This window comes from Carya illinoinensis, chromosome 2 (assembly GCF_018687715.1).
Source record: "Carya illinoinensis cultivar Pawnee chromosome 2, C.illinoinensisPawnee_v1, whole genome shotgun sequence".
Lineage (NCBI taxonomy): Eukaryota > Viridiplantae > Streptophyta > Magnoliopsida > Fagales > Juglandaceae > Carya > Carya illinoinensis.
Window position 1 is genome coordinate 33,149,505 of NC_056753.1, and position 27,092 is coordinate 33,176,596.

A 27,092-nucleotide genomic window follows, 5' to 3' on the forward strand; every position below is an offset into this window, starting at 1 on the left:
CCAGCTGAGTAAATGGTTTCGAAAGTCAAAACTTTACAACTTTCTGTAGCTCATTTTCTTAGCTTAATTGCTGCTATTAAATACATCCAAGCCATTTTGGCGGCCCTGCCCTCCACAGCGGGACATCTAAGATTATGTTTGATTGTTGAATTAAATTTAACTCATATCAATTTAAAAAAGTTAAAAACATTTTAATAGGATCTACAACTCATCTCAATATCTAAACGCATCTTTAAAAAGTAGATGATTACCTAGTTGAAAACGATGGTTACACACCAAAAAAGACATAATTTTCATAGTTTAATATCTGACCCAAGATGAAGTGTTTGTTTCTCGTCAAAAGCTGCACAAGTTTTCATCCAAATATACCATATGCACGCATGCCATTGAGCCGATCCTCGTTGACACTGCCAAAATTTGTTTGCACAAGAAGTGGAGGCCGTAAACTTGTTTATTTACATATATTTTGGTTTTTTAATGGACAATTAGATTGCATTACTTAAGCTATAAGATCATATATGCCAGAGGTAGTGGAAAAGTCGACAATCATTTCAAAACGGGAAATACAACGTAACTATTTAAAACAATTACACAAATGATACAAAATAATTAGTCTAGAATAATAATTGGCTTACTTGTATATATCATTTCTCTAACTACAATCTCCCGCTAATTGCATTACCCTTGGGTAAGAGTAGAAGAAAAATTAGTTAAGAGTAAACTTGATTTCAAATAGACTTTATATACATGGGAGCTAATAAAAATATTGACTTTTCTTTCTTTGCTCAAAAAAGTAAATGGTAAAGTTTAAGGCTGGGAGAGGGGAGACAGTGAACAAATAACAGAGATCATAGCAAAGATTTACTCCAAAAATATACGATCGGAATCGGAGTTCAAAGCTCGAAGCTGATATGAAGTTTAACTCTGACTCCGATTAATTTTTTCGAAGTAAATCTGATTCTGACTCCAAACTTCGAAATTTTCAATTCTGTCAAAGTTAGAATCGGAATGGATATCGGCCAAAATAAGAGCCTACGGAAGTTTTGCCTAGCCCTAATTTCCATTTATTAATTAGAATAAAATAAACTATTGCCTTGGGAAATTTAACATCAAAACCCGCGCGGCATAGATGAAGGCGCATCACAAACCTCACTGACCAAAATGCGCAAAACCGGCACTAGCACAACTGCGACCGACAACGCCAAAACTCTGGAAAGGACAACAATATAGAAGATCGAAACAAACATGGCGCATTCCCTGTTATTGTCCTCAATGTTGTTCACACTTCACACCAACAGTACAGAAAAAAGACTACATTGGAGGCCGCTCAGATTATTAACCCCAACCCAAAACAAAAAACGCCAAAAAAAGAAGAAAAGAAGGGACATCATCAGATGAGTGGTCAAAATTGCATCCACCAAATACAATAAGTTTTGCTTATTAATACATATATATTGCAGCTATCTCTCTCTCTCAAAAGAAACTGTTACTTGTTATAAATTTAACATGATATGATACAAATAATCAATACAATCTGTCTACCGCCTTTGGAAATTAAAGACCTTGATCGAAAACGCAAAAATAACTGCAAAGAGCACGGCGAACCCAGCAACCACACCTGCCACAACTCCCACAAGTTCATGCTTGAATCCAAAATACCTTCTGATGTAATCTTCTACGGATTCTTTAGGAATTTGATCACTGTCCAAAAGTTCATCCTTAATATCTCCAAATTGTGAAACCAGAAGTCCATACAATGTCCAGGCAACAGGGCATGCCCAGCTGTACCATCTCCACCAAATGGGAATCCTCTATTGTTGACCAAGTAGATAAATGAAAGGAAAGGAAAGGAGAAAAGAGAGTCAGCAAATGTTATGTATACATGTACAATTAAAAACCTGCAAATCTAAAGTGGAAAATACTTACTGGTCGAGGGATTATGTATCCTGAAAACAGGTTCCAGATACTATAAAATGCGGCGGATATGATGGAAGCAATATGGTGGTTTGGTGTAGCAGCCACACTCATCATGCCGTAGAAGGTGAAGTACAACAATGTGAAAAACATGAAAAATAGGTACCAAAAGAATTTGGCTGCAGTCCATTCAAATCCAATCATTGCGTAAACTATAAGGCCATATGCTGAAGCTTGCACGAAAATGTATGGGATCTCAATTGCAACCTGATACAAAAGATGAAAATTGCATTAACTTATTTAGTTATTGAACTATATATTATACATAAATATATATATTAAATGTGCAATATGTGGACCTAGTTACCTGTCCAAATGCATATGGCAAAGCAGAATACATTCCAGCAGATCTTTCTCTGTAGAAGACTGTTCGTTCAACAGCCACAATAGGTTGCACAGCAGAAGCATTTTGGACGCCAAGGAAGAGAACAGCAGCATACATGGAACCCATGGCATTAGTTAAATCTCGCATCCTCTTCCTGCAATAGAAAATTAAAGGAAAAATTAAATGTAGTTGTAAACCATGAAAGTCTATATATATATAATATCCATAAATATACACATGATTTGAGTTTTCTGGTAGTTACTTACGTCTTGGTGCCAAGGTCCCAAAACATTGTCCCAAATGCCAAGGCTATGAATACAGTGAAGAGAAATCTGACAGCAGTATAATATACGTTGCGCCAATAGGACAAGCGTTGTTTCCATAGGCAAGCCATGCACTGAGTCCAAAAAGACTGCGAATATTGTGTTGGGAAATAGAGATCCTTCGAACCAGGAGCAGGTTTGCTCAACTCCTTAATCAATGCTTTGTTCCTCCTGATGCACATGTTACACGGTAGTAGAAAATTCAGCCATAAAAAAATCGAAGTTCTTAACAATGACAGAGATCTATACGTACATCATCAAGATTGTAAATTTTCCTTTTTTCCAATCATGTGATGTAGTCAGTCATTTAACATGAACATACCTGTATAGTTCTGAGTTTTTATACACATCAGTAAAATCTACACCCAAAGCAATTTCTTCCCCTTGACTTGTAACTTCCAACATCCAAGTTGCTGGATTATAACCATCTGTAATTTTTTTGACTCCTTCAGTGCTCTAGAAACCAGGGAAAAGATAAAGGTATTAGGAAATTTTCAACATAGAAAATAATTTATTGATGTTTGGAAGTCGATATTTCTGATTTCTATAGCATCCTACCTCAAAATACTGGATAAGATGGCAGGAGTGGTGTCCCAATGGTCCAACATATATCTCTTGTCCTCCACGCTTCATTAGAAAAAGCTGAAATACATGTTTTATATGTCATGTTCAAATCTACAAGAGAACCAACAAATTTTCACCTCGTATGTAGATAATTAAGAGTTCTCACCTCATCAAAAGCTTCAAATATGTCAATGCTTGGCTGATGGATTGTGCACACAACCGTTCTTCCAGTGTCCACGGTATTCCTAACTGTTCTCATGACAATTGCAGCAGCTCTTGCATCTAGACCTGAAGTTGGTTCATCCATGAATATTATGGAGGGGTTTGCCACAAGCTCGACTGCAATAGTGAGCCTCTTGCGCTGCTCAGTAGAGAGACCATCTACACCAGGCAACCCAACAATCGCATTCCTCAATGGGTTCAGCTCCACAAGCTCCATGACTTCCTCAATGAACATCTGCAACAATTAGATAGACTCATGAATCAGGATTTCTGCTAGTGGTATTCAAACTCATCATGGCAATTCAACCATCTTTCATCATCATATCATGCTTGAGTATTGAGAACATGCTTTGTAAACTCAATCTGAAGAACGACAAATTACAGCTTGTAAGTGGATTTATCGAGATTATTTTTCATGGTTCAGGGTTACAAAAACCCAAAAGCATTAATCACAATTAGGCTCCTTGTAATCACTTAAATAGCCCAAATAACCCAGGTACAGCCTAGATTTGACAATGCCATGCAGTTTTGTAATCAAAGTACACACACACATGGCAGTGTATAAAATTCATTGCAGTTTTGTTGTCATAGTCCGCTTCCATGCCAAGTGAAGGCAACCTCATATTTGACAACATTCAAGTAAGCTAAATTTGGGCAAGAATTTCTAGACTTAAGGCGAGAGCACAAGCCAGATTGCCAATTCAATAGGAGAAATAGGAACAGCAAAGTGAAAGAGTTGTGTTTTAAATACCGACCTTTCTTGTTTTGAAATCAACCCCAGAGGATAAGCGGAGCCATGCTGAATAGACCAAGGACTCGTACACGGTAACATGAGGAGAATGAATGTCATTTTGCTCACAGTACCCAGAAATTCGAGCAAATGTTTCTTGCTTCTTTGGGTAACCCGAAATTGTGATGTTCCCCTCTATATATCCTCCAGTTTTCCTACCAGCCAGCACATCCATCAATGTTGTTTTACCAGCACCACTAACACCCATCAGAGCAGTGAGAACACCGGGCCTGAAAGCACCACTCACACCCTTCAGAAGCACCAGTTTATCCTCAAGGACACCCTGCTCCTTCATTTCCTGCAAGTTCAATTGAAAGAATTCAGGTCCGAGTTTGTAGGCAATACTTATTTTCAAAAACAGTACAACGAGATTCTTCTATTCCAGAATCTTTTGTTTAAGTTACCTGTGGCATGTCAACAGAATATATAATCTCATCAAAAGTGATGGAATGTTGTTCAAATGGAAGGACCATTCCTCTTTTCCCATTACGACTGGCCTCAATTGCTGATGAGGTACTTCCCCTCGGACTCGAGTTGTTTTCTCTCTGTGTTAACTGTATGCCTCCCCCTGTCTGCTTGCCCTGTTCATTGCTTTCTGGTTCGTCTGATTTTGTAGACTGTGACTTCCCAAATGCTGCACAAAATTTTCATTATTTTAAACAAATATGATTTGCTTAGAACGATTAAAGTGAGAAAAGGAGGAGATACCCACGATTAAGATAAGTGAGAGCGATGGGGAAACTGATGTTGAAAAGGAAGATGAATCCAACAGTTGCACCTAAACCAATCCAATACCAATAGGCGTGGGTGGCGAAATCACGACTCTTCAGCACTGTAACTCCCAGTGTTTCGTTTGTGTTTGGGAGAACCTTTATTGTTAAATATAATCATGCGTTAGCTTTTTAATAAGAGGCAGACATCATAAATTTTCAAAAGTATAGTTCAAGAAATTACTTTTTTCCAATTGTTTCCGAGGAATTCATTAACTACTAGTGCATTTTGCCCATACATCAAAGGTGATATCCAGTAACCCCATATCCACCATTTCTTTATATCCTCTGTAGAAGCAAGCGAACAGAGCAAAGGAACGTTAATTAATATATATTGTAGTTAATGGGGAAAGAAAAATGAGTAAACCAATTTCTCAGTTTAAAGTGTTGTTACCTTTGGCGAGGATAAAGCCACCCAAGGCAAAAAGCAAGAGGAATCCAAATGTCCCAAAGGTATTTGCAACAATCATGCTCCTTCCCATTGCTGCAATAAATCGGAATAGTCCAGAGGCCATTTGGTTTACAAGTACTAGCAGCAGGTATTGCTTAAACAACCTGTAATATGGACATTGGCAAAATATTAGGAAGCACACACGGCTAAAACATTGGTTAAATGTGCAGCAAATTCATTGTAAGCACCTTCCGACATTCGGATCAAATCCAATGACATAGTAGGTCATGAATACCCAAACAGCAACTTCTAAAAATGTTATCGGGATCTTGAGGATCCATTGAGGAATAGCATACACCCATGGGGGATAGAAGAGGAGGTCCCTTTGCTTGTAAAAGACCGGAAGCTTTATAATGGTCATAGAAATCTCTGCCATTCCATTAAACATAATCATAATCACAGTGTAGAACAAAGCACCGGTGTAAATTCCTCCATCAGTTGAATCATCACGTGGCATTTTCGTCCGTAGGAAAATTGTCATTGCAATCAGTGCCATAAAGAAAAGCTAAAAGCAGAGAAGAAAACCTAGTCAAGATCCTGTTTGCAGAAAATGAAAGTAACAAGAAAAAAAAAAAAAAAATAACACTTTAACTTTAAACTTACTTGTGATAACTTGAAGACATAAACAAACGAATTCCTTTTCATCAGCAAGTACTCTCTTGAAAAGGAAGCTTTTAATAGCTCCTTCTTACTAACACCATACTTTTTGGTGGTTAATGCAGCTGGGTGACTTTTTGTCTTGTCATAGGGAGTTGCAAGTTCATCTCCTATTCTTCTTCCCACATGGAATGATTGGAATGCCTCGGCGAATTCCTTGGTCGTGACAAAACTGTAAGGCTCATCTTTGCGTGCCCAATACTGCTCTTGATCTTTCCTTGACGTCACCTGCGACCAGTTTATCATAAAGTAAATAATAAACGTGAGACTCCACATTTAAGGCTCATCTCCTTTATCTACATGTCGAGCCTATTCTGCCAGCACCGCACCTTTTGGCTTGCCAAAATATTTGCAAGGCCATTATTAGTATGAATGAGGTCAACGAAGTCTAGATTTACACTAACCTCTTGCAGAAAGTCAGCCACGCCTTTCCTGTCAGGACATTTAAAGCCCATGGATTCAAAAAACTCGAGAACGGTTTCACGGGGTCCCTGGTACACAATGTAGCCATCTGAGAGGAGAATGATATCATCAAAAAGATTGTATGTCTCTGGTGCAGGCTGCAGTAGAGAAATGACTGCTGTTCCATCGAGGATATGAACATATTGCTTGAGCGAATTCACAATTTGGAAAGTTGTCGAGCTGTCCAATCCTGTAGATATTTCGTCCATAAACAATGCCTTTGCTGGTCCGACCATCATTTCCCCTGTAATTTGGGTTACATAGATTATCGGATAGGAAACTCGTATCAGGAAAAGTGAGTTTATTTTCCATGTAACTCGTGTACCTGTTGTGACACGCTTTCTTTGTCCTCCAGAAATACCCCTCAACATTTCATCTCCCACCATGGTATCAGCACACACTTCTAAACCCAAAACCTGTGAGTTCAGGGAGAAGCAAATTAAAAAAAATAAAAAATAAAAATTAAGGATGTGATGCAAATGCTTCCAAAATCCTAATGGTCATCCACATGCAGAACTCTATTGGAAATAAGAAAATTACCTTCAATATATAATCTGTCACCACATCAGCCTCTTGGCCTTCAGTTGTTGCTGCCTGATATATCAGAAGCCAATAAAGAGAAGAAAGCCATCATCACAAACTGTAAAACTATATCATGTTTAAAAAATACCAAGATTAATGACTCTATTAAATCCAACTTTGACCGTAATTTTTGCTCATACTATGAATCATGCTAAAGATTATAGTTGCAAGCATTGTTAGTCTTAATAGTACTGGAATCTTAATTTTCTTGTGAGGTCCAGAACAAGTTAAAAACTAGTTAATAAAAATCTCTCACACTAAGTTAAATGATAGAGACCTCCCAATGATGATAATTACTGGCCAATAATTTCTGTCTCACCTTCATGTAGATATCAACATCTTGATCAGGTTTGATATTTGCCTCTTTTTCTCTTCTAGACAACTCTGCTAGCATATCTGCACATTTTAAAAATATTAGTCATTCTTTCGATTACAGACTACTTCTTGGAAAAGTTTAATTGAAGGAAAGGAGAAAATGGACACAGTGATGCCAAAAAGTAATAATCTAACCATAGCGTGACCCGATCCCTTGGCACCTTGCTGAGAAGGCCAAGGTTTCCCTTACAGTCATTTCTCCAATATGGAGATCATATTGACTGATATAGGCTGCAGTTCTTTGAGGCACAAACTCATTCATGTCATGGCCATTATAAGTTACCCTCCCAGAGAACTGAAATTAGAAGTTACAGTTTCCGAATTAGATATGATATTAAAAATCAAAAACAGAGTATAATGATTTAATTATTATTATTATTATGTTATTAGATGATATTAATTTTTAACAAAGAATAAATTTTTGAGTCTATATTTTTCAAATATTGATTAGAATAAAATGATAATAGTTAATGAATAATAGAGAAAATAAAGGATTGTAGCTGAAATGAATTTAGAGCATTAGCATTGGACTCATCAAATTCATCTTTAAAATTTGATGAAAAGTACACATTTTTCATAAATTCAAAACTTTCATATCTATAATTCAACATTGGATTAGCCATTAGATTCATCAAAATAATAATATAATATTATTTTCTTAATAATAATATTTTTAATTTTTTTTCTTCATATTTTGTAATTATACTAACTATATGGACATTAATAGTTTAATTTAGTACTTAAATAATTGATTCCCAACTAATTTAGAATAAAATAAAATAAAACCATTGCCTATTAAAATTAGAATAAAATATTAGTTTGAATGTGGAATAGTAGACCTTCAAATTTGAAGGAAGAGCAACAATTATTATAGCTCAAAGTTTTCCAAATATCTCTTTGATAAATCCAATGTAGGTTCATTTTAATAAATTCATCAAAATTTAAATATGCATTAGCTTTTGATGAAGCCAAATTAGCCAATGCTAATGCTCTTATATTCACCTTCAGATCTGGGTCAAGCTTTCCAGCCAAAGCCAATAACAGTGTTGTCTTCCCAGAACTTGGAGGGCCCAATAGCAAAGTCATTCTGTCAAATAGATAGGCACAACATGAAACGTGGGTTCCCAGAAGTTCATTCCAAATATCGGAATCTCATGATTATAGATAAGCCTGTTATCTCACCTCTTTGGCTTGATCACTCCACTGGCATCTTTAAGGATAGACAAGTGTTTCTTCTTATTTGGTAGAATATGGGCAAAACTCAACAACCCCTGCGATGTGTAAATTCGAGAACGACTTAACAAAACACTCATAAAGAACAAAACTTTTTAAACTAAACTTATGGTGTATATGATGCAGATATATAGTTACCTCTACGAGACTGACACAGAAGTTAAAGCATGAAGGCAAAGCTCTGCTTCCTACAAAAACTTCTGCATCGATATTAACGTGCTCAAATCGGACTTCGATTGCTGGAAGATCGATCCCAACTCTGAGAAAATTCCAAGAAACGAAGAAATTCTTTTAAATGATATACGAAAAACTAAGAACATATATTCAAGGAAAGGAAACAAGTTAACTCCAGTTCGCTCCCAAGAAAACTTGGGAAAAAGAACAAGACGTCAATTGGCTGAGCTCTTACCTATCTATCCGATTCCTGACCTTCAACAAAAAACTTTCATTATCCTCTTCGGCCAATTTTACCAACCTCTCCAGCAATTTCTTCCTTTCTTCAAATCCAAGATTCTGTATATTAACTTCACTGGCCTCACCTTTCGAAGTAGTTAGTATACCTTTTCTTAGGCGATCAAACGTTGGAAGTTTTTCGAGGGCAGCCCATTTAAGAGCTTCTTCGTCGTCTTCTTCTCGTGAAGACTTCGAGAAAACATCCATAGCATTATTCCTCCATCCCGACGAATTGCGTAATCGTAAACTACCTCGTAAACTAGCAGTGGCCTTGTAGATATCAGTGGAGGCGTCCATTATTAGACTCCCAAAAAATGATTAATGCTGCTGCCAAAACCCAGAAATATTTGTATTTTTTTCAGAAATTTACTATATGTACGATTTGTAATCCTTGTGGACAGAAGTACCAACGAACGATGCTGCAACAACTGCAAAAACCCACCAAAACCCAGACGTGTTGTGTTTTTCTGCAGGGTTGGTTCAGCTTTAGAGAAAAAAAAAAAAATGTTATAGTTGTAGCAATGTCGAAAATGTGGAAAGATAATCACACTTATATAGAGGAGAAGGGGTGGAAGGGAGAGAATCGGAGAACGGTTAAGAAAAGTTGACAACGGTCTATTCTGATGAACAAGTTAAGCGCACCGTTTCGTCCCATGCCGCCTCTATCCATATTCCATCCACCAAGCTGTTGAAAAGTAATTAAAGCATGGATTGACAAATGTGGTGACTAAAATAGTAAATACATCTGATTCTAGAAGAAATATAAACAAATTGCTTAATAATGTTTATTTAATATCCAATATATTAACTGCAACCACATTTTTATCCGAATTTTGCCAATGCGTCCGTACATGATCCAAATTTTACTACATATAATTATTTTTATATATTTTTTTACATATTTTATTAATTTGATTGGTCAAATTAATTATTTATATTAAAAAAATGATATAATCAATTACTTTAAAAAAACATACAAAGAATACGTAAAATTGAGTGCACATAAAATTTTTTGTATCCAATTAATTAACCATGTAGATTAATAAAATTTAAAATCTATCTTTTAAATTAAATTCTTTAATGTAAATTATGGATGTAAAAACTTTTAAATAGAATTATTTTATATAATTTATAAATTTTATAATATTAAAATATTGTTAGTAAATAATGTATTTTCAATTTTATCCAATTATTATTATTTTTGTTTATTTTAATTTTTAGATTAAAAAATTCAAACTTTTTAAAAAACTGAAAATAGTTTAAGCTTGCGTTCCAATTATTGTTGGTTCGGTCGGGAAGTGGAATTTCCGACCAACATGATTTTGACAATTTACTATTGACAATTTCCGGCGGCGCCTCGCGTTCCAGTCAAACGACCTAGGAGCCATTGACGAAAAAGTTTTCAACCTTTTTTTAATTTTATAACAAGAATAATATTAGATAATTTTTTAAAAATAAGACAAGGAGCTTATATGACTATAAATATTATTTTTTTATTTTTTTATTTTTTAAAAAAGATATCTAATTATTTATCTTTTTTTTAAGGGAAAAACAAAAAACAAAAAACGCACGTTATCGATTTTGAGTCATAAACGACAAGTAATTTGGTATGACTTTGACATAAACACAAACTGTACCGTATTTTAAAAGAATCATATCGGCAGTATTCATAAAAATAAAAAACAAAAGAGACATCAATGATGGTATCAGCAGTGACGACAGGCGCAAATGGCTGGTTTGGATGATAATATTAAAAAATTATTTTATTATTTTATTTTATTTTATTTTTTCTCTCTAGCTCATATCTTAAAATCTCATAAATAATTTAACTTAAACTTTTTATTACTATTGACAAATAAACTTATCTCACATGATTATCCAATTTTTAAAAATGGAAATTACATTTACTTGCAAATTTTAAAAAGTGCAGAGAAAAATAAATAAAAATGAAGAGAGAGAGGTACGTATGTGAATTGTCTGATGGGGGCTTCCAGATAGAAAAAAAAAAAAGATGCGTATGTGAACTGTCTGATGGGCTTCCAGATAGGAAAAAAAAAATAGTAGTTGAAATGACTAACGTGGTCAAGAAGTTCGTGCTAATTTCAACATGCATCCTGTGAGGTGGGAGTCACGAAATTTCGTGACGAAAATATATAAGTTGGGGGAGGGGGAGTTGTCAAAGTACCCTCTTCGAAAGAAATTTCCTCGTGGCCTATAGATTAATTCAATTTATAATTATTTTGGAGATACGTGGCTTATAAACATTGGGGGTGAAGGTAGGGGTGGGCAGCAGGACTCCGCATCTCGTTATCCTGTCCCGAGGGGGTAACACAGTCCCGCATGGGAGGGGCGGGGGACGGAGAGAGCCCAACCCTGCCCTGCTCTCGCCTATATATATATATATATATATTATATAAAAATATAAAAATTTATATATATACAAAAACATATATTATATATAAATATAAATATATATTTATGTTTTACAAATTATGTATATATAAATATATATATTACAATTTGTTAGACTTGTTTACAAAATATGTATTAGTAAATTTAAAATTTATATAGTTTAAAACTACTATACTACAACTTACACAACATATGCACTAACAAATTTTAAAACTTTTTAATTTTTAAATTATAGTCATATTTACAAATTTTAAATTTATAATTTGGATCTAAAAATATATTTTTGATCACTTTTAAATCTAGAAATAATTTTTAAATATAGTAAAATGTAGTTCATATTTAAAGTAGAAATGAGACGGACAGGGCAGGGTACCCCACCCCTGGGATGCGGGGGCGAAGGGGAAAATCTCACACCATATGATACAGGTAGTACCCTAGGTGGGGGGATATGGATATGGATGTTGTTTACCCTCGTTTACATCATGTTTGTAGTCCACGCTCTGTGTGACGAGAACATATGGGGCTCTAGTTTGTCTCGAGATTGATTTATCTAAGGCGCCAATATCATTTTTCTGGATAGGCAAACTTGGGATTCCACGTAGTAGGCGGCAAGAGGTTGTGTTTGAGACCTTGCCTGCTTATTGTTTTTTCTGTAAGTGCCAGGGTCATAACTCTAGAACATGCCATAAGGTGGGAGATCCGAAGAAGATGATGAAGTGCGAGAAGTAGTGGGTAAAACAGGTAAGGAAGTCTGCGGATGGTGTGGTGAAACATGCAGAAAATCAAAATCTGGAGTCTTTAAAGGAATCGAATAATTTAGAGAAGGGAGTGGTGCAGCAAGAGGGGACCCAAGACGGAGCGGTGGTGGTTACATCAAGTGAAGAGAGGCCTAACTTGGTTGATAGTGTTGGGAAAAAGCATATGGAGGTTGACGGCCGACCCTGTCCAGCTGATAGTTTGGACGGGATGCGGGTCTCAGATGATCGCTCGAAGAGGGTCCCTTCCTCGATTCCAACTTTAGTTGAGGTAGGGGAGCCGAGTTCTCCTCATGGACCTACAGGTTCTAGGCAATTGTGTGGTCAGGACAATTTTACTGAGCCATGTGTGGCACAGGGTAAGGCACTGGAATTGGGCCATGAGGGTATAGTTGCATGGTGTGTGGGACAGGGTAAGGCACTGTAATTGGGCCATGAGGGTATAGTTGCATGTTCGTGTGTAGAGAGGAATGATGATTTTCAGCTCTGTGAGGTCACGGATTTAGCGGAAGATGGGTCTAGCTTGAATGAAGAGTTGTTACTCGAGGTTGAGGATGGAGCCACTGCAGAAACTATGAATAATCTGCTTTTTCATTAGTACCGAAACTATGAATAATGTTTACAAATTTTAAATAGATAAGTCTCATATAATTTTTTTATAAAAAAAAACCAACTTAAAAAAGTATAAATAAAACTTATACTCTTTTAATGGAATCTATTTTATACGAAATTTATCTATTTAAAATTTGTACCGAATATTATATGAACATGTAATATTGTTGGAAACTTTTTGTTTTTTATATATAATATTTCTCGTAGCATTCTCTTATGTATTATATAAAAAATATAAATTATTTAAAGAATTACTCAAAAAAAGAATTCCACAAGATTATATAAAAGAAAATGTAAAATACAATTAACTACAGTAACCCACTATATGTAGTGGGTACTGTTCATCCAGTAAACATTTTTTTATTATTTATATTACACTTACTCCCTCATTTTCTTTTACTTTAGTTTTTATCATATAAGCAAATTCTTTTTATTGTTAAACACATCTATTTTAAAATATGTTTATATTTTTATATTTTGATTTTATTTTATATTTTTATTTAGCTTATATATTTTTGTTTTGTGTGTATAAGACTAAATTATATTATATTGTATATAAAAATATATTGTAAATATAAAAAAATATATAGATATTATAAATTTATTTGGTAGAAAGGAAATATTTAAAAAGAATAAAAAAATATTATTTAAATGATATATAGAAAAAAAATAAATAAGTTGATTTATAATATATTGTAAAATTATTATTAAAAAAAAAAAGAAAAAGAAAAGAAAGGAGTAAAATTTGGTGATATATTTTATTCCTCGCTCTTATTAAACGAGTTCTCCCGACAAGTACATACAACTGATTTTGGGGTTTGGGGTTTTATGTCGTGCATGCTTGTTGAAAATTTAAGGGGAGTAGTGCTTGTGAAGTCCATAACTTTTACTGTTGTGGAGGAAGTTTTCGCTTGCATAAATTTTAAATTTACTTCATGACCCATATCGTTTTAGATTACCACATTATGCAGTGATTTTGATGTTATATTCTTTTTTATTTTCTATTTCAGGACCATGAAAGTGTTATAAGAGCAATTTACACTGGTTCCCAGTTTTTGCAAAGTGTTGTTTCTGGCAGTGAAGTTGGTATAGTTCTTGATTTTACAAGTATTGGGATCATAGTTATACCTAATCGTATAGTGTTTTGTAATGAATATAAGTACCTAGATCAGTTTGATAGAGGGATCATAGTTGGTCATTCAGGGAGGTGATCAAGGCAAGTCCTTCATCCTAATCCTAACTGGAATTGCTGGGTAAATATGCACGTGTTAAATAAACGATACTGACGCATGCGAATTAGGACTGCATTGAGGTTGGATTTGGAGTTTTGTTTCTGATTGGATATAGGAAGCAGCAGCAGCAGCAGCATAGTTGCTCTGGTGGTGGTAGCCAATGGCCATATAGGTAGCCTCCAGTCTGGTAAGGTATGCACCACTTCCAAAGGGTGCTCTTCTAACTCTTCTGTACAAGTCTATTAAGCTAATATATAATTTTCATAGTTTCCTGGACATATACTCAAGTAGCTTTTGTTTTCTGTGGTATCCACCCCTGATTTAATCAATACCTTGAAATTTTTCTCATGCCGTTATATGTTGGGGATCTGGGACCATCCACACAAAAGTTTACTTCATTCTTACCTTTAGATGGAATATAGTAGGGACCATCTTTCTGTTTTTTAATGTTTTCATGTTTTGTACAATACCAATTAATATATACATATATAGATATATACACATTATTGAATCATGTACTCATATTCTGACTCCTTGATTGTGATAATCATGATTAATTAACTCAATGTTTTCATTCAGTAAAACCGACATTGTTGGGGTGGAGGCTTGTTGTATTGGAAACTCTTGCCTTAAGCAGACAAACTTCAGGGCACTGATTGATGGTGGAACATCATTTACATTTCTTCCAGATGAAGTCTATGAAAAAATAACAAAAGGAGGTGGTTATGCATGTAAGTATGCAACTCGGTCGTTTTATTTATTTATGTAACATCCCACAACACAAATTTTCCTCGTTTTGTCTTCATGTAAAAGGAAAATCTTTCTAATGCAAAGAACTTCATGAAGAGATACCGGATGATATTTGATAGGGAAAGTTTGAAGTCAGTTTGATCACGCTCAAAACTTGCCTTTCGATATATTTTAAGACTGCTCCATCCTTTCCAAGTTGAATGCCGCTTTGAGTGGATGCCCTTACCCAATGTGTTGAAACCAGGAAATGAAACTGCAACTCTGCTGTGTTGCTTTGTCTCTGTTGATGAGAACTAGCCAATTCGCATGTGTAGGTCAAGATCTCAGTGATGGTAAGAGAATGCCCCTTGCTTCTCCAACTGGCATGCCATCGAATCCATTGTTGTGCCTCTGGTCTGTCCGAAAATCACACAAAACAATTTTAAAGTGGTTCAGCAAATTGCTTACGTCCACTGGAGCCTCTTTTATAGAATTTGTACGAGATTTACAAAACACTCTACAAAATTCTATTTCTCTCTCTCTCACGTTCCTCTTCCTCTCTTTTACCCACTGCATTTTATCTTCAGAGCTCTCTTCTATTTATAGGAGAAGAGCAGCCCACCTGTTGCAGCTTCTTCTGACTTGGGAGAGGGTGGGTGGCCTAACTATGGTAGGTGGTGGTGGGTGGTGGTGGGTGAGCATGAGTTGGTGGCTGCAAACCCAAACTCATTTCACACTCACACTTACACTTGGGTTGATTTCAACAATCACCCCCTCCACCCAAGTGTGCCATACCAGGATGCTTACAAACTGATTCATTCTTCAAATGAATGCACCACATTCTTTGACATGAGAGACTTCTGCTATCGAATACGCTCCAATGCACCCGAGGGTGCTCAGCAGTGTTCAATACTGATCAAGTCCAAACAGTGTTGGAACTTGATCCCTGTGACGACCTTCGTCAACATATCTGCTGGATTATCTTCAGTGCCAATCTTCTGAAGTTTGATGTCATCTTCTTCCAATATTTCACGTACAAAGTGAAATCTGACATCTATATGTTTTGTTCGAGAGTGATATACTTGATTCTTGGCCAAATGAATTGCACTCTGACTGTCACAGTAAACGGTAACCTCTTGCTGCTCAAAGCCCAAATCTGTTACCAATCCCTGTAACCAAATAGCTTCTTTCACGGCTTCTGTTACAGCCATGTATTCAGCCTCAGTTGATGATAGTGCAATTGTTGACTGCAAAGTTGATCGCCAACTAACTGGTCCTCCAGCCATAGTGAACACATAACCAGTTGTCGATCGACGTTTGTCAAGATCACCTGCATAGTCTGAGTCAACATATCCAGTTACTAGACTATCTTCACTCTTCTCAAACCTCAAACCAACATCTACGGTCCCCGCAATATACCGTAGAATCCACTTAGCCGCATGCCAATGAACCTTTCCAGGATTATGCATATAGCGACTAACCAAGCTAACGGCCTGGGAGATATCAGGTCGTGTACACACCATGGCATACATTAAGCTTCCAACAACACTTGCATATGGTACATTCTTCATGTAGTCTCGCTCTTCATCAGTTTTAGGAGACTGCAATGCACTGAGCTTGAAATATGGGGCCATAGGAGTACTCACCGGCTTCGTCTTTGAGTCGATGTTGAATCGTTGCAGTATTCTTTTCAGATACTGTTTCTGAGTAAGGTGAACTATACCTTTCACCCTATCTCTGCTGATCTCCATTCCCAGTATTCTTCGTGCTTCTCCTAGATCTTTCATTTCAAACTCATTACTTAACTGAGTTTTTAAGCGATCTATCTCCCCCTTGCTTTTACATGCAATTAACATATCATCTACATATAAAAGTAAATAAATGAAAGATCCATTTGCAAGTTTTCTGAAATATACACAATGATCGTATTGGCAACGAGTGTATTTCAGATCCAACATAAAGCGGTCGAAACGCTTGTACCATTGTCGAGGTGACTGCTTCAAGCCATAGAGAGACTTCTTCAGACTGCATACCCAATTCTCTTTGCCAGCTTCTTTGAATCCTTCTGGTTGAGACAGATAAATCTCCTCTTCCAGATCACCATGTAAGAAAGCTGTCTTTACATCAAGCTGTGCTAACTCAAGATCATATTGTGCAACCAAAGCTAACAATATCCGAATGGATGAATGTTTCACAACAGGAGAGAATACTTCACTGTAGTCAATTCCCTCTGTCTGAGCGTAGCCCTTGGCTACCAACCTAGCTTTGTATCTCACTCCATTTTTAGCAGCTTGATCATCTTTCTGATTGAAGATCCACTTACAGCCAATTATCTTCTTTCCTTTTGGAAGCGGCACAAGCTCCCAAGTCTGGTTCTGGTGAAGAGACTGCATCTCTTCATTCATCGCCTTTGTCCATTCAACTTGTTCACTGGACTGTACGGCTTCTCTGTAAGTGGTTGGGATCTCACCCCCTTCAGCTGGTAATGCATATGTCACATAGTCTGAATAACGTATCGGTACACGTTTCTCTCGTCTCGGTCTGTTGGTTGCTATTGACTCAGGTTGACTTGGAGGTACTATGACTGGATTATCAACCTCATCTTGTCCATGCTTTCCCAACTTCTTTGAAGTAATAAACTCCACACTCTGCGAATCATCTAATGTTTCGCCATCACTGCTGCCTTCACTGGAATCTTTATGCTTATGTGACTTAAGCATCTCAGATTCGTTGAATGTAACATCTCTACTGATGATTACCTTTTTTGGACTCTACACACCAGAGTCTATACCCTTTTACACCGATACTAAAGCCCAAGAATTTTGCTTTCTTGGCTCTAGGATCAAGCTTACTTTCTTTAGCATGATAGTAAGCAGGACATCCGAAAATGTGTAAAAAGTCATAATCAGTAGCATGTTTACCTCTCCACATTTCAATGGGCGTCTTCCCATTATTGGCAGCTGCTGGTAGTCGGTTAATGAGGTGACAGGCATAGGTCACAGCTTCAGCCCAAAATTGTTTACTGAATCCAGCATTCAGCAACATACATCGCACTTTCTCTAATAAAGTACGATTCATTCGTTCTGCCACACCGTTCTGCTGCGGTGTACCTCGTACCGTGAAATGTCTAACAATTCCCTCTCTCCGGCATACTTCCATGAAGGGGTCTGAAGTGTACTCACCTCCATTATCAGATCTGAGCCGCTTGATCTTCCTGCCGGTCTGAGTCTCAACCATTTTCTTCCAATCAAGGAAGATTTTCAGCACTTCATCTTTGTTCTTCATCGTATACACCCACACACGACGAGAATAATCATCAACAAAAGTTACAAACCAATGTTTACCTCCCAAAGATGCATTTTGGGTAGGTCCCCAAACATCGGAATGCACATAGTCAAGAATTCCCTGTGTATTGTGTACTGCGGTTCCAAACTTGATCCGCCTCTGCTTCCCCAATACACAGTGCTCACAGAAAGACAGTTTACATGTCTTGGCACCTTTGAGTAAGCCTTGCTTCACCAGTGTTTGCAAAGCTTTTTCTCCTGCGTGTCCCATACGCATATGCCAAAGACTGGTGGTGTCGGCATCAGTCTCATCTAGCTTCTCACAGCCTGTGGAAGCTCTTCCATCAACAGTACTTCCTTGCAAGAAGTACAAGTTTCCTCGCCTCAAACCCTTCATTGCCACCCGAACTCCCATTAGTACTTTGAGAGTTCCATCTTCAATGGCGATTCTGAATCCCTTTGAATCCAGAGATCCCAGTGAGATGAGATTCTTCCGTAAGTCCGGAACGTACCGAACTTCTGTCAGAGTCTTGACGCTGCCATCGTGCAGCTTTAACCGAATGCTACCTACTCCTTGAGTCTTACAGGCACTATCATTGCCCATAAGTACTGCTCCACCATCAATCTTTGTGAAATCAGTAAACCAGTCCCGATTGGGACACATATGATAGGTACATCCGGAATCCATAATCCATTCATCGGAATGACAAATGGATGATGAACTTGCCAAGGCAAAATCTGACTCGTCATCTCTGTCCACGACATTGGCTGTGTTGGGTTGATTCTGCTGTTGTCCCTTCCGGTTGGGACAATCCTTCTTCCAGTGTCCTTTGTTGTGACAAAAGGAACACTCATCTCTGGCGAGTTTTCTGCCGACTGATGAACCACGCGATGTGGCTCGGGTTTTCGAATGAAAACCTTTCCTCCTTCCGGGATACCTTGACTGTGGTCTCCCCCTTGCTGTTAGCGCTTCACTTGATGTATCTTGATGTACCTGTTTATCTTTTCTCCTGTACTCATTGCTAATTAAAGAGCTAGATACATCTTCAAAACTAATCTTTTCCTTCCCATACAATAGAGTAGTAATTAAGTGCTCATATGTATCAGGCAAGGAATTCAACAGTAGTAAAGCCTTATCTTCATCTTCGATTTTAACATCCAAGTTTAACAAATCAGCAAGAATTTGATTATAATTATTCAGATGTTCAGACATTGAAATACCTTCACGAAATTGGAATCTGAAAAGCTTCTTCTTCAAGTGCAAACGGCTCTCAATGCTCTTCTTCATGAATTTATCCTCCAATTTCTGCCAAAGTACCCTAGCATCTGTCTCTCTCATGACAAAATACTTTTGTTCTTTGGTAAGGCATAATCGGATTGTACTACAAGCTTGAGTACTAAGCTTCTTCCAACCCTGATCAGTCATATCATCTGGCTTTCCTCCCAACGCAATATCCAACTCTTGTTGGATCAACACGTCCATGACTTCACATTGCCACATGCCGAAGTTGCTTGTTCCATCGAACTTTTCAACTTCAAACTTGGCATTTGACACAGTGGACCGACATCCCGAGCTACTGGAATGTTCAGAGCTCCTGTCTCTTCCAGATCCTTCCATTTGAATTTTAAAAAATTTAGACTCAAAATTTCAAAATTCTAACCGTACGGATGAGTCCGGAACGATCCAAATAGTAAGAAAGCACTATTTGATTGTTGAAATCGGACTCCGAATGGCTTAGATCAAGCCGAAATTGGATCTGAAAAACGGACGGTTGTGATCTGTCTGGAGCGTGGGATGCACGCGCTGAACAGTGCGCGTGGGCGGCGAGTAGGCGCGTGTATTACACGCGCTACAGTACTGTCTGCGCGTGGGGAGCGCGTGAGGCGCGTGTATGTCACGCGCTGACCTTTGTAGGGCGCGTGGGAGCGCGTGAGGCGCGTGTCTGCCACGCGTCTTCAACCTCTGGAGCGCGTGAGGGCGCGTGGGAGCGTGTAGTTCAGTCGTCTTCTTCCTCCGACGCGCGTGGGGGCGCGTGGATGACAGCAGTGCACGCGCGGACCTTCTAGGGGCGCGTGTGAGCTACTCCGACCTCCGTTTTCGATTCCGTTTGCGGCAACGGATTCGTCTCAACGCGAGGAACACCCTGGAGTTGTCAAAAATTGATTTTGAGCAACTTGAATTTTCGAACAGCTCGAACCAGAGCTCTGATACCAATTGTTGTGCCTCTGGTCTGTCCGAAAATCACACAAAACAATTTTAAAGTGGTTCAGCAAATTGCTTACGTCCACTGGAGCCTCTTTTATAGAATTTGTACGAGATTTACAAAACACTCTACAAAATTCTATTTCTCTCTCTCTCACGTTCCTCTTCCTCTCTTTTACCCACTGCATTTTATCTTCAGAGCTCTCTTCTATTTATAGGAGAAGAGCAGCCCACCTGTTGCAGCTTCTTCTGACTTGGGAGAGGGTGGGTGGCCTAACTATGGTAGGTGGTGGTGGGTGGTGGTGGGTGAGCATGAGTTGGTGGCTGCAAACCCAAACTCATTTCACACTCACACTTACACTTGGGTTGATTTCAACATCCATTGCCAACAAATGAGCAGCAGAGCACCCCTGGCGGGCATGCAGTCGCTCCTGCTGTTGCCGGAAGAGCTCCCTCCAAACCAGTCGGCTCATTGTCTCTAGGTTCTGTTGCTAAGATTGTTTTTCGAGCTTATTCATCATGTTTCTAATTATTTCCAAAGCATATATGGCGTATTGCACCATATTTAATTTAGAAAAATCTAATTACAAGTACGAATGCTTACTAATATATGCACTAATATATTGTGATTAGTCAAAATGTAATTTTTATTAAAAAGGTACTAATTTAAATTTTGAATATAAAGGAATTAGTATTAGTACGCAGATTAGTACGTAATTTTATTTATACGTAGCAAAACTCATTTAATTTACCGTTTATTTGGTGTTGAGCCCACTTTTTATTTTAGAATAAGAATTGTTTGTACCAATTATTTATAAAAAAAAAAAAAAAAAATGCTAGGCTTACCGAGATATCGGTTCCGATAAAGTTTTTTATTTTTTTACTTAATGATTAATAAAGTATTTTTTAATGATGTTATGTTTTGTTTTTTAAATATTTAAGAATATAAAAAAATTAAAAACAAATTGTTCTTCTCAATACCGAGCTCGTGCTGTAGCACTGCTCGGAATATAGATGAAGAATTTTAGATGAAGTTAGAAGAAATTCTCATATTTTTGAAAGTTTTCAAATTTTTTGGAACCAATATTATTTTTTACCAAATTTTATTTGAATTTGAATAAGAATTGTTAATTCAAGACTATACGTAGTTCCGCAGATGGGTGGAGGGGTTTTCTTTTGTACTTGGTATAAATTCTAATATAAAATAAAATAAATAATTCAATTTTATCAAATATCAAAATAAAAATAATATTAAAAATATATATTTTAATAATATTTTATTTAATTTTTAACTTTCATTTCATCTCGATAAAACTAGAAAACGTGCATTAACAGCCGACAAAAAATAGTGTGACACTCTATTTTAGCTATATATCATGATATAGGTATATTAATTTAACAGCTTACCCTCAGTTATTCCTAGTTTTAATACTAAAACCTGATGATAGCAGACCACAATCCTGGGCTTGAAATCCATATTTGTTGTAATGGGTTGGGTTGTCACCTTGAAGAAAAACTTGTTTCTTAAAAGTGTGTTTTTTTGGACAGAAGATGTTCTCTTATGAAGTCTATACGTAACATTTCAAACATTTGCTTATAATATTATATTATGTTTTGCACTATGAACCAGTTTATAGTGATGAACAAGCAAGGTTGTTTTATCCATTTGTTAAGAATCATAAGAAAAATCTCTACTAATCTGTCTTATATGAATAGTTTCATATAATTCATAAGCATCAGGGATGATGTTTTGTTCATGAAACATGTAACTTAATAACTTTTGTACTTCAGTAATTACAATGCTAGAGCTTTGTTAGTGAAATAAACAATGATGTAATAAAGATTACAGCAAAAATAATATTCAAATGATATCAGTTTAGCTGATGCACGGAAATCTCGCTTTCTTTAAGGAAATTCAACCCATCTGCAATATACAAAGTCTCAAATTAATCGGTACAACAGAACTTCTCTTGACTTGACTCCTCCACGATATAATAACCCAACTAATCGTCGTATAGCCCTAACCAACTCTTCACAAGTGGTTAAACCCAAATCTTCACTCAAATAACACATCTCTATTGTCTAGAAAAACTCTAAAAAATATACATACAATTTTCCTTTCTCTTTTTCTCAAAATAAACAACACACTGTTTTCATCAAAAAGAGAAATAACATCACTCTTAATTTAAAAAACCCTCATCTAGACGCCAACCTCAATTTTTCAAGGTATATCTTTTATCACTCGTACAATACGAATAAACAAACATATATGTAATCTATTGCACAAAGAACCGATCCTGAATATAAACGAGAAAATCAATATAAGAGAAACAAGTGAGACAACGTAAACAACCCCATATAGCCAACATTAACAACTTAAGGAGCTAAACGGCTACTTTTTTATGCCCATTAAAACACAACGGTTGAAGATACTAACTTAGCACTTGAAGGCTGGCACTAAAAGACCTAAACTCTCTCCAACGGTAAAAGAAAAGATACTATAATTAATAAAAAATACCAACAAACTTAAACTTATCTCAGCATGAGATGTATCTCCAACTCTCTTTGTAATTGAATCATGCCGTGACTTCAATTGTTAAATTGTTTTGGAACTTCCTCACTGGCATGCATGCATGCTGATTCCGATTGTCTTGGTAGATCCATTTCCACCTTGCTCTCGGGTCTTTGATGTATTGGATTTCGACATACATATTAAGATTGAGAAAATAGACTACTCCACATGAGAAAATATAGATATTTCTTACAATATTTCCAAGAGAAATATTATTCAGATAGAGTGAAAAAGAATGTTGACATCAAAATTTGTTTTTGTTTTACCTGTTGTGACACGCTTCTTTTTGTTGGGAGCTTTTCTGACACAGAGACGATTCTAAATAAAGGAGGGACGAAATTTAACGTGGTTCGGCAATTGCCTACGTCCACAGATGCTGTAATTTCACTATGAAAATAATTTTTACAGAAATATCTCTCTGCTCACCCACTCTGTTTCTCTCTTCTTTCTCTCTCACACTCTGTCTGCACACACACGCAGCATGTAACAACCCGCTAGAAATTCAATTGTGGAATTTCTTTTGACCTTAAGAACCTCGTGAAAACTACGTAAGTTTACACGAATCGACTAATCGCATAGGTTTTAGCCTGTCAACATAGTTAGTGTTATCACTCACTATGGTGCCAGAAATGCGATTTTAATTATTTGAGATAGTTAGAAGTGTCAGAATACATTATAGTCTACACCACTAGGCTTAATTGAATATTTAGGATTTTTCAATACTAAGTTTATTACGTTTATTTTTGGAGTGAATAGTAATCTCGGTAAACGTACTAAACGCAGTGTTTTCAAAATCACAGTATGAAATGTCCAAATTAGGTTAGCGAAATTTTATTTGGATACTTGGCAAGATCTTAACCACACATAATGAATAGTATTAGATACTTAGCACAAAGAGAAACCATTAGATATAATTGTGAAGGAAATCAAGGTGTGAGATCATGACACCTAAGCAAAATACACATTTGGAAAATATCTTAAGAACATAGATTTAAAATACACATGGAAAGATTTTAACCACCTTACTCTTCCAAGTCTACTCCACATTTAGAAAATATTTTAAGCTAATTTCCTGGATATTATTGGGTAAAAATATCTTGAGTTGATTTTTGTAGATATTATTAGGTAAGAGAGTCCTACACTCCACTCTCACTCCGGTAAGAGAGTCCTACACTTAACTCTCACTTTGGGTAAGAGAGTCCTACACTTAACTCTAACTCCAGCCTCATCTCTTCCATATCTTATCCACAAGTATCTCCAGCCACCCCTCCCCACGAAATTATCTTCATTTATGCTTTCCATTGAAAGAATACCAAACACTCTCTCTCGGACAGCTTTTAGGAGTTCTTTTGCACACCCATTTCGAAGCTTTTGTAAGTGTTTTATCATAAAGTCTCCTTCATATAAGTTGTTCCTCTTTGAGTCTAGTTTCTGTAGATGTATTTTTCGTATCATTCCATGGTCATTTGGTCGGTCAAAAGTATTTTTAACCATGGAAAGGTCATTCTGGGCGTGAATCTGGAGAGTATGTTATAGTTTGGAGTTTTTGACCAAGCTAATGGATAGATATTGATCCGAAATTTTTATGGAGTATTGTTAACATGTATATATGACTATTGGTTGAGGATTTTGCATGATTAAAGGTTTTGATGAAAGATTTTCTTAGATTTAGAAACTTAGAAACTGGAAGAGGAAAAAACAGTTTCTGTTTTGAGAAAGTTTAACTCTTTGGTGGTCTAAACCTATTCTAATGACTTTAATAATTTTATTGGAGGATCCTAAGTATCTTATATACATGTTATATTATTATTTTGAAGATATTTGATGTTAGTTTCAAAGATATGAAATTTTATGCAAAGAGATGTTCAAATAAGCCAAAGTGTGGATATTCTTGACTAAATTTATGTTTTGGTTAATTTCTAACCATGTGATCTTGAATTAGAAGCTTATATATGTTTTAGGACATCTTTTTAAACCATGTGATGGTTTGGTTTGAAGATCATATAATTATAAGTCATAGATCAAGAGATTTATCAAAACTAGTTGAGGAAAAAGTTTCTGTTTTTGGACTAAGTGTAAAACCAAAAACTCCAAATGTTATTTTGTGATTTTGGTGACTTTAGATTGATGATTTAAAGCATGGTTGATGTTAGGATGATATTATGAATATGTTAGAAGTAAGATTTGATTTTTGAAATTCTTGGAGATATTTTGATTTAAGGTCAAAATTTATGATTCAAGTGCTTAGATCTTTTTATAAAAAAGTTTGGTGTTAATTATTAGCTTTTTCTAAATGGATGTTTTAAGTATGGTTTTGAACTTAGAATTGGAAGATATTTGTTGCAAAATTTTGGTTTAAGTATGAGTTTTGAAGTTGGAAGGAATTGCAACAAAAATCAAGGGAAATGACCTATGGATGTTTCAGCCATAGTGTGTTTTCTATAGTTGTGTTTTGTTTTAAATTTTTCTGAGTTGATATTTAAGTTTAGGACAAAATTTATATGAGGAATGTAAATTTTGGAAACTTTTGGAGTTAGTATGCAAAATCCTTAAGTTATGGGTAAAACGGTCATTTTCCCACATGTAGAGAGTAAAATGAAAATTTTACTTTTTAAGTTATTATTTTCCATATTTCAAATTATTAGTGATTTAGTTCTAACTTTTAGAATCACTAATTACAGTTCCTCGTGATCGCACTTGAAGTTTTATAAGAAACGCGGAGATCGAGGTAAGTTAGCTTTTAACTTACTAGCAGTCTACTGTGTATGTGTGCTAAGTAAAAGAACTACAGTGTATGTATGTATGTTATCATATGTGTCATGCCATGTCAAGTTATCATGTAATTGTCTATTATACAGAATTTATTCTGTCATCAATTTTTATCTGTTACATAATATATTCTGTTATGTATTACTGTACATTACAAGTACGTCATGCTAAGTATGTCATCTATTACATGTAAGTCAAGTCATGTAATATTCACTGTTGCAAGTATGTCATGTTAAATATGTTGTCTATTATATGTTATGCCATGTTACGAAATGTTTCTATCTCAAGTTGGTCATGTATTCTAAGTTATGTTCAAGTCACGTTATGTTACGTCAGGACTTCATTCCTTTTGTATTCCAGTCACATTTCATCTTGAGTACATTATGATGCGTAAAATACATGGGGCCACAACAACTGTGGAGTATGTATTTTTCATGTTAAGTCAAGTTTGTGTAAAATACATGGGGCCACAACAACTGTGGAGTATGTATTTTTAAATGTTAAGTCAAGTTTGTGTAAAATACATGAGGCCACAACAACTGTGGAGTATGTATTTTTAAATGTTAAGTCAAGTTTGTGTAGAATACATGGGGCCACAACAACTGTGGAGTATGTATTTAACTACAAATGTGATGCGTAAAATACATGGGGCCACAACAACTGTGGAGTATGTATTTTTCATGTTAAGTCAAGTTTGTGTAGAATACATAGGGCCACAACAACTGTGGAGTATGTATTTACACGTAGAATACATGGGGCCACAACAACTGTGGAGTATGTATTTTTAATGTGAAGTCAAGTTTGTGAAGAATACATGGGGCCACAACAACTGTGGAGTATGTATTTACACGTAGAATACATGGGGCCACAACAACTGTGGAGTATGTATTTTTCATGTTAATTCAAGTTTCAGAGCAAGTTCATGTTAAGTCAAGTTCACTTCATGATTCAATTTAAGCTATGTCAATTATGCTATGTTGTACACTAAGTTATGCTTTAATTACTTATGAATTTGATTATGCATTTATGCTTTTACTGTCATCCATGCATCATTAGTCTGTATGGAAGTTTTTTGTTAACTTGCTGAGATTTGTAATCAAATCTCACTGTGGTAGTCCCAACTACCATTCCCCCCGAATGGTAGATCTTGTTACAGGACCTGAAGGGGGATCAGGAGCTGACCAACTAGACACAGTCGACTGAACGACGGTGTGTCGTTAATGTTAATATAGTAGTTAAATTACTACTTGTACGATGGAGTTGCATCTCCAGTACTATTGGATCATAACTATTTTAGAATAGTGCTGTGATCTTAGTTATTCAATGGATCTTTATGTATGAAG

The 27,092-nt window shown here is 36.1% G+C and overlaps 2 protein-coding genes across 3 annotated transcripts; one reads left to right on the top strand and one right to left on the bottom strand.

Moving 5' to 3' along the window:
* Positions 1 to 1,395: 1,395 nt before the first annotated feature.
* Positions 1,396 to 9,714, bottom strand: LOC122301088 (pleiotropic drug resistance protein 1-like). 2 transcript variants are annotated; one of them, XM_043112175.1, is made up of 23 exons: positions 9,138 to 9,713; positions 8,867 to 8,987; positions 8,678 to 8,766; positions 8,498 to 8,582; positions 7,631 to 7,790; positions 7,440 to 7,516; positions 7,079 to 7,132; positions 6,864 to 6,954; positions 6,481 to 6,782; positions 6,023 to 6,304; positions 5,608 to 5,924; positions 5,363 to 5,523; positions 5,153 to 5,256; positions 4,911 to 5,067; positions 4,603 to 4,832; positions 4,164 to 4,496; positions 3,353 to 3,643; positions 3,181 to 3,264; positions 2,945 to 3,078; positions 2,566 to 2,793; positions 2,282 to 2,453; positions 1,927 to 2,181; positions 1,396 to 1,811 (listed from the first exon to the last, which is right to left on the bottom strand). In XM_043112175.1, exons 1-23 carry the CDS (start codon positions 9,476 to 9,478, stop codon positions 1,539 to 1,541), a joined length of 4,341 nt encoding a protein of 1,446 aa, XP_042968109.1. In that variant the 5' UTR covers positions 9,479 to 9,713; the 3' UTR covers positions 1,396 to 1,538. The 2 variants fall into 2 exon arrangements, with proteins under 2 accessions (XP_042968109.1, XP_042968108.1); XM_043112174.1 differs by having other exon boundaries at positions 6,481 to 6,954; positions 9,138 to 9,714.
* Positions 9,715 to 14,350: 4,636 nt separating this feature from the next.
* Positions 14,351 to 20,937, top strand: LOC122301909 (aspartic proteinase-like protein 1). Its single transcript, XM_043113264.1, has 4 exons — positions 14,351 to 14,613; positions 14,772 to 14,923; positions 15,257 to 15,335; positions 20,787 to 20,937. Exons 1-4 carry the CDS (start codon positions 14,540 to 14,542, stop codon positions 20,935 to 20,937), a joined length of 456 nt encoding a protein of 151 aa, XP_042969198.1. The 5' UTR covers positions 14,351 to 14,539.
* The last annotated feature ends 6,155 nt before the right edge of the window (positions 20,938 to 27,092 follow it).